The sequence below is a fragment of the Glycine soja genome, chromosome 16 (assembly GCF_004193775.1).
Source record: "Glycine soja cultivar W05 chromosome 16, ASM419377v2, whole genome shotgun sequence".
NCBI lineage: Eukaryota > Viridiplantae > Streptophyta > Magnoliopsida > Fabales > Fabaceae > Glycine > Glycine soja.
Window position 1 is genome coordinate 28,764,198 of NC_041017.1, and position 8,516 is coordinate 28,772,713.

General features: G+C 34.6%; 1 protein-coding gene across 2 annotated transcripts; it reads left to right on the top strand.

Annotated features, from left to right (window-relative positions):
- Window positions 1-2,108: 2,108 nt before the first annotated feature.
- LOC114390900 (protein FMP32, mitochondrial-like) lies at window positions 2,109-8,202 on the top strand. 2 transcript variants are annotated; one of them, XM_028351827.1, is made up of 8 exons: window positions 2,109-2,273; window positions 2,383-2,745; window positions 2,861-2,992; window positions 3,120-3,179; window positions 6,961-7,037; window positions 7,142-7,198; window positions 7,306-7,372; window positions 7,699-8,202. In XM_028351827.1, exons 2-8 carry the CDS (start codon window positions 2,548-2,550, stop codon window positions 7,816-7,818), a joined length of 711 nt encoding a protein of 236 aa, XP_028207628.1. In that variant the 5' UTR covers window positions 2,109-2,273; window positions 2,383-2,547; the 3' UTR covers window positions 7,819-8,202. The 2 variants fall into 2 exon arrangements, with proteins under 2 accessions (XP_028207628.1, XP_028207627.1); XM_028351826.1 differs by having other exon boundaries at window positions 2,460-2,745.
- The last annotated feature ends 314 nt before the right edge of the window (window positions 8,203-8,516 follow it).

Genomic DNA, 8,516 nt, shown 5'->3' on the forward strand with positions numbered 1-8,516 from the left:
TTAGTTTATTAATTTAATAAATTATGTGAGTTAAAAATTATTAATGTATTTTGTATTTAATAATATATATATATATATATATATATATATAACAAATTAAATTATATGAGATATGAGTTAGGACAGATTGGATCAAGTTCAAAAAAAAAAAAATCCGTTATCCAATCCGTTTATGATGGGATTGAATTCGATCAAACATTCTAGAAATCCAACTTAATATAATTAGATCGATTTGTATCGGGGATAGGCATGTGAACACCCCTAGTTTTGGCTTCAAGTCTTTCTTGCTTTGGCGTTTTCTTTATAACTGTCTATCAACTGATGAAAACCTTAAGCATAGAGGCAGTCACCTTGTTTCTGTTTGCAGCCTCTGAGGTAGAAATGAAGAATCTTCATATCACCTTTTCCTTACATGCTCTTTTGCCACCAACATATGGAATTGGCTCCAATCCATGTTGCTGAGATGTTCCTTAAATTTGCAATTTGTTGAAAACATCTTGTGGGTGATAAAGAAGTTACAAGGATCCCAGCTGAAGGACGTAGTCACCGCAGCTGTTATTCATTTCTTTTATCTGATTTGCTAGAAACCAGAAGTGGTTTAAGCAAATCACCATTTCGTTTCACTTTGCTGTTGGTCTCATCATCTCAGCCTTTGCACTGACGACTAGCTACTTCAAGAAGGGTAATATGGCTAACTCCATGGAACACTCTTTTTGCTGAGTTATTCGTTGCTATATTAGAGCCATTGAAAGGGCTCACCAAAGGGGTTGGCATAACCTTTGGTTGGAAATAAACTCTCAATTGGTAATTAACTCTTTCAACAATCCTTTGATTGTCCCTTGGAGCCTTCCTGGACGATGGAGAAACTAAGAATTAACTCTTTGTAAAGATATGAATTTTGCTTTTTCTCACTTGTATAGGGAAGGAAATACTTACCCCGACAAGTGTGCCAATTTTGTGGCAACATCACACATTTCTTTTGTTAGGAGAGATTTTGTTAGAAATAGGAATCTGCTGCCTTGTTTTAGGATCCTCCGATTCCCCATGGTGGTTTTGGTATAGTCTTCTCATGTGTTTTTGTGATATTGTTTTCTCTCTTTTATTTATATATACTGGTTTGATACTCCTGTCTAGGGTCTCATCTATTCCTTTACCTACTCTCCTATCTACAAATCAATTTTTTTCTAAATGCTTCAATGTTTTATATTGAAAGCAAATTTGTTATAGAATTTAGTGTAATTTTTTATAACTCAGCATATTTTTTATCCATTGTATTTTTATCAATTCTAGTTACACCGAGATTTTGAGACAGTTAATTTTGCATAACAATAATTAAATTTTTTGTAAGGTCAAGTTTGCAAAGAATATAATTTTTTCACCATGATTTCAAACACACTTTAAATTCATTAAAAATGTAGCGAGTATTTTTGTATTGTTTTTTATATATAACAAAGGCGAAATATTTTACTGATAAATCAAAATTAATTAACATATATAATTGATTGAATAATGATTTCAAACACACTTTAAATTCATTAAAAATGTAGGGAATATTTTTGTATTGTTTTTTATATATAACAAAGGCGAAATATTTTACTGATAAATCAAAATTAATTAACATATATAATTGATTGAATAGATCTCAAAGCATGCATAAGGCGAAAAATTAAGAAAAAAAAATCATGCAATTATGTTTATTTTATTCTTGATGCATGCACAAGTAACCACAATATTATTACAAAATTAAGTGTTAATCAGTATTGATTGAATATAATACTTGTTACAAAATTAAGGATGATTTTTTTGGATCTTATCAAGTGTTACTCAGTACCGTAAGAATATTAGTTAATAAATTAAAATGAGAAATATTTAATATAAAATTAAAAGAGAACTTAAAAAGTATCCACAATATTATTTTAAGTATTTTAATAAAAATATTTCAATTTTAACTTCGTTCTTGTAACACGCTTTTGTATTTGTCAAGATTTGATAGAAAACCAGAAAATGTATTTTAAAATCATCGGATTGTATATTTTTTTTGGCATTCTAATAAAAACATTTTCCTTTTCATTTTTTATTTTTCCTATAATTAATATAATTTCAGTGCATTTTTGCACTGGATTGCACCGTCTCTTTTCTTTCCCCTTTGTTAGGAACAACACCACGCCACCTTTGTTTACGAACTCGTCGACTTGATGACTCATCACAACGCCACCACCACCGCCTAACGACCTAGAGCACCTTCTCTCTCCTCTAATTGGCCATTGCTTAAGGTACAACCGTCCATTTTCACACTTCCCCATGCCAATCAATTTTTTCCTTTTTCTCTTTTCAATTTCCCCATTTTCATTCCCATCATCTCTTTTTGTTTGCGCTGAACAGCAAAAACAAACTTCTGCGCTCTCTTCGTGCGGATATAATAATAAATCGTCGGTTGTCGTTGTTTGTTCGATTTGTAGTTGACTTGCTGCGAAGGTTGCTTTGATCATTTGAAGCGCCTGAAAATCGTTGTGCGAATTTTGAGGGTTCTGTTCTTGTAATCCGAAAATGGCCGCGATTCGGAGGCGGGTGTGGCAGTTATCTTCAATCGCAGGTTTCGGGGCTTCGAGATCGGAAGTGTCGTCGTCATTGTCGTCGTCCCAAAGAGCAATTTTCGATCCATTTTCTGTTTCGGGGACCAGACACTTTTCCCAAGTGGTGAAATCCAACCGCAAACACTTGTTCCTCGTTGACACCTTGGCCCTTGTAATTATAATAATGATAATAATTTACATACACTTGTTCCTGATTGGATTTCACTTTTATTTGCAATTCTGAAGAAGGTTGAGTGACTTGTTTGTTTGATTTTTGGTGTGTATAGGTTAGGAGACTGGAAGGGGAAGGAGTGCCCTCGAAGCAAGCCGAGGCGATAACCGCTGCCATAACTGAGGTTTTGAATGACAGTCTCGAAAATGTGTCTCAGTCGTTGGTATCAAAGGCGCAGATGCAGAAAGTAAGACCCTTTTAGTGCCAAATACAATCTTTGTTTTATGGTTCTGTGGATTTAAAATCCGCCTCCACGTTTTTGCCCCTAATGTTTTGTACTAATGTGAGCTGCTATGGCCAATTTTCTCGTTAAGATTGAAATGATGCAAGAATCCAACCTGTCTAAGTTTAAAGCGGAGGTGCAGAGCTCACAGGTATTCCTTAATCATGTGGATGTTATGTTATGTGTCGAGTTTGAGGTTTATGATTTTGGTGCATGTGGATGTCGTAGGGCTTGATACTGGTAGTGAACATGTTAGGGCTGAATGAAAGATTTGCGTGTTGCTTATAATCATTGCAGGCAGCAGGCATTCTATTTTACTGTCATAAATATGGCTTCCATGAATTACAGTCATTTAGGATGAAAAGTACCTTTTACATTTACTTATTGACAGAATGTTTTAGTGAATTGTGCATCCTGCTTTTCCATTTTTAGGTGAATGAAATGTGCCCGTTGCTGTCTTTGTTCTAATGCAGCAATAGAAGAAGCTAATAACATTGTTTGATCATGTTCTATGAACTGAAAGTAATTAGAATGAAGACACAAGTTTAAGCTGATCAGTGTTGTTTCTTCATGTTGAATGTCTTTGTTCTAAATCTAATGCGGCAATAGAAGATGCTAATGGCGTTGTTTGATCATGTTCTCTGAAACTGAAAGTAATTAGAATGAAGACATAAGTTTAAGCTGATCACATGTTTCTTCACTGTTTTTCTCCATATCTTTTGAGGCTGGCATTTCTCTTTCTTTTCTTTTCTTCCCCTTCTTTCTACTCAATGCATCTCTTGTAGATGATCTTCTCTGTTGTCTCTAGCATCCATAGCATAATGTACTTTGGTGTGACCATGATGAATTATTCAGTGTTGGATTTCTTGAAACAATTCAATTATGAGATTTAGTAGAAACTCATGATCTGATAACTCTTCAACTTTTGTTGTCACATTTCATAATTATGTTATATTTATTTTAGTTGTTAACTTTGTGCTGCATAAGATAATCAATGACATGTTCAAACCTCTGAGGAAGCTTGCTAACATATGATGTTTGTAAAACCAGATAGCGTGGAGAAGATAATTTTGAAGATCTTTAAATTAAATGGGCTCTATGTTATCTTGAAATTATCATGTATTTCTAGTGATGGTAGGATGAAAGGTTGGCAAACTTGAGATTCTACTTAAATTGGTTGAGCTTCTGTATACTCAACTAGTAAATAGATAACAGTTTACTTAATATGAATAAAAATAATATTGAAAAACCTATTAATGACATATATGCATAGCATAATACTCTTAACACATTCACCATTTCAACTCCATAATAAAGCGAAGTACCAAACCACAATAATGTTGATAGTACATTAATACTACATAAGATCAAACTATTTAATGATCACATCATACATAAGTTCACGAAAATATAAGTTTCTAAAGTGAAAATATTTGAAAAAGAGCTAATTTCTTGAAATCATTTGAGCCCTTGTAAAATGTTACATTTATGTTTGCTTCAAAAACAATGCATGAGTAGCATAGAACACTGTAACTATGGGGTCATTATGGGGAAAAATTATATTTGATTTACTGTGTAATGTTGTGTCGCTATAGACCACACCTCATGCTATTTATAATATGGTAAAGGGAATCAATATTGATTACAAGATCAATCAATTGCTGATTAATAGGAAGTAGGATATTCTAATATTAAATACAATATCATTAATAATAGACATAATCTCATGTAATCTCACACTCCTTCTCAAGCTGGAGCATATGTGTGATAAACCAAGCTTGTTACAAATGTGGTAAACCTGAACAGTGACAATGAAGACCAATGTGATGCTCGCCGAAGATGCGTCACCCGTCGTGTGCATGAACTTCACGCACTAGGGCCCTGCGTGGGGTCGTGTGTGGCTGTTTTTTGAGTTGGTTGCACACATGGACGTCGTGGTGGTCTTCGGCAATGACAATAGGCACAATTCACCCATGAAAAAGCAGAAAGGTCCATTGGGGACACCTTGAGGTGGAGGAAGAGAAGACTAGTGTGACGGTCTTCGAGATGGGTGACATTGGTCAAAGTTAAGGGTCAACGAAAAGGCGTTGGGAGTAGGGGTGGAAATGAGCCGAGCAGCTTGTCAAGGGCCTTTGGCTCGGCTTATGTAAGGCTCGGCTCGGCTTGGCTTGTTTACTATAAAGGCCAAGCTCAAGCTTTTTAAAAAGCCTTTTTAGATAAAAAGGTCAAGCCCAAACTATAAAAAAAAGCTTGTTAAGCTTGACAAGCCGGCCTGTTTAACTAAAAATAATAATAACTTTATTTTATCAAATCTTATCTTATCCAAATTTTATTCCATCTAGATTTTATTTTATCCCGATTTTATTCCATCTAGATTTTATTTCGTCCTATCTTATCTTTTCTAGATTTTATTTTATTTCGTTTATAGGCTTGGACTTAAAATAGATTTGTAAGCTTTGGGGCTGAGGACCTAATCCATACATTTTTTAATATTATGCTCTTTTTATTTTTTTATTTTTGAAATACTTTGTGCTTTAACGACTTGAATTCAATATGATTTTGTTTATCAATTATTTTTGGATTTGTACATTATTTATACGAAATTTTATAAGTTTCTTTTTTTAGTTAGTATTTAACTAGGTTTTAAAATAATTAATTAATCAAAGAAATCTTTAAGCAAACTTTTAAATAGGCTCGTGGGCCAAGCCAGACTTTTATGTAAGTCGAGCCAAGCCTTTAAAAAAAACCTATAACAGGTAATGAGTCAAACTCAAGCCTTACGTATTCAACTCAAGCCGAGTTTAAGCCTAGTAAAGCTTGGCTTGACTTAGCTCATTTCCACCCCTAGTTGGAAGTCTGCCAAACAAGGACAGAGCAGCCGTGAGGTACTATTCACCACGAAGAGGGGCTGCATGGAAAAGGAAAACAAAGGAGAACCACCAAATCAACATGAAATGACCCCAAACTTTAGGGGTAGGTGTGCGGTCGGACGTGCTGGTAAAACTTTTGGCGTTGATGCTGTTTGGCGAGCCTAGGAAATGCGCGTGAGGGCATGCCTGGTGTCTGATGGTGGCGCCATCGATGACATTTGGTAGATTGTCTGTGGGTGCTCCTGATGGTGGGTTTGTCGGCCAGAGAGGTCACTTGAACTCTGGCGGTGGCCGGTGGCAGTGCCTGGAAAGTGACTGGCGATGGGAAACTCATTGACTCGATACTTGACCTAAAGAGTTTATGCAAGTTTACATGAGTTTATCCAAAAATGTTTTTTCTACTTAGAATCGTAAAGATGTCTTGGGGAAACAATTGCAATCCTCCTCAAGGTTTCTCTTGTTTAATAATGGGGAAGCATAAGATTAATTTAGAAACTGAATGGTTTGCGAAAATATTCTCTTTTTCATTTTTTGATTTCACTTTTGATTATAAAAATGCTTCCTTGTTTTAACTTTATTTCTTGTATACAAAATATTTGTATAGGAAACAATGAAAACATTGTTTTCAAATGGAAATGTGGGATTTTTGTGATTACAAGTGAAAACAGAAAACCTTATGGTCCCTAGTTTTTTCCCAAATGGAAAGGTCCAACTCCTGCACCTTAAATTAATGATACTTGTTAATACGTAATAGATATGGGAGAATGTCTTTTGCTTGTCCGTCAACATTTGCTTAGGAGTTAGGTGAGTAATTCAAATGATTGGGTAGTAATTCATGTGGTGCCAAATACATACATAGTATGTACGATTGTTTATGTTGAGACATTTATGCTGAGAGGATATCAATTTTACATTAGGAATTGCTTTGTTTTTATTTCTTGGTCTTAATTTCACTTGTTCTTTATCCTTGTAATTTTATTTACCTCAATTTGTTATGTTGATATTGATGAGGTTGGTTTTGTTTGTGTGATGCTGTGATATGTTAAAAAACTTGTAATTCAGGGACACCATTTTTCTCTCTTACAACACGAGACTGAGAAGCTTAGGAATGATATAGAGAAGATGCGTAATGAGTTGAGGTATGCTTTATTAGTTTCAACAATTGGCTTTGATCAACTACTATAGATGTATTCATTTGTTCTGTTATGATTTTTATGGTTCAATCACATGTTTTGTGATGCAGGTATGAGATAGACAAAGTCACTGCTGGGCAGCGATTAGATTTGAACCTTGAAAGGGGGTAAGAGTTAAGAATTAATATGCTGATTGTCAATGATTATAGAACTTTTGTTAGACTGAAAATCCCTCTTTTTATCTGTTAATGCTGATGAGTCACTACAAATGCAGGAGAATAAGGGAGGAATTGTCTAATCAGAATGCTGAAACTAACAACCTGACAAACAAACTTGATAGAGTAAGCAATTATGGATCTGTTTGGGTAAGCTCATCCAAAAGCACTTCTAGGAAAAGAAAACAAGAAAAAAAAATTAAATGAGTTTCTTCGTAAGCTCATAAGCTAATTTGTAGAATTCTCTATGTTTTAGAGACTTTATATGAGAGAACTTCTACAAATTAGCTTATGTACAAACTCATTTCATTTTTTACTTATTATTTTTTTCCCTTGAAGTGCTTTTGGATAAGTTTATAAAACAAGTCTTATGTGACATTTAGAAGTTATTTCATCCCATGGAAACTTGGCTATTTGCATTTTAAACCCCCTTTGCTATAATTCATATTCAGGAGATCCATTCTTTAAGAGCACAACTGGAAGCAGCCAAATATGATGTCATAAAATATTGCATAGGAACACTTGTTTCGATTTCTGCTGTTGGTCTTGCTGTTTTACGCATATTGATGTAAATGGATTGTATTCCGATTAACATCCACAAAGATGAGGTGAAAAAGAATCAAGGGTAGCTCCGTAGCTGCATTGAAGATTTATCTTCTGTCAGAGAAACAATTGCATTACAATACTAGTACAACTTTTTTTTTTGGTCCATACTAGTGGAGCTGAAAGGAACGAGCTCCAATCAGGCACGAATTGGGCCTGTTTTTTAAGCCCCATTCTATATTCTTTTGTTAATTTATTTGACATGCCCTTTGGGATATTTGTGCAATTTATGCGTGGCTGTATGGTATGAGTACAATACAAGCACCTTGGATTATAATGCCTCGACCCTTCTACAAAAGTGGAAGAATCAAAATGCTAATTGGCACCAAGTCTATGCGAATTAGGTTCCTTTATTCGCTTCAAATTCACGATGTTGTTCAATCGATTTATAGGCATAGTAATACATAATATTATAACCAATGAAGAATAAAGAGAATATATTCTCAGATATTGGTTAATTGCTCATACCTGTCCATAGAATTGACTGTAACCAGGGCTTTTAAAACTACTAAACCGATCAAAATATTAAAGGTTCACGACGACCTCTAGCCTGTGTGCTGTGTCCTTCGTGTTTTCTCCCTCACTTTTCCTTTATGCCCCTTTTTATTCCCACTCTTTTCTCCTACTTTTTCTTCATTGTTTGCTGCAAGCACAATCATCACAACAG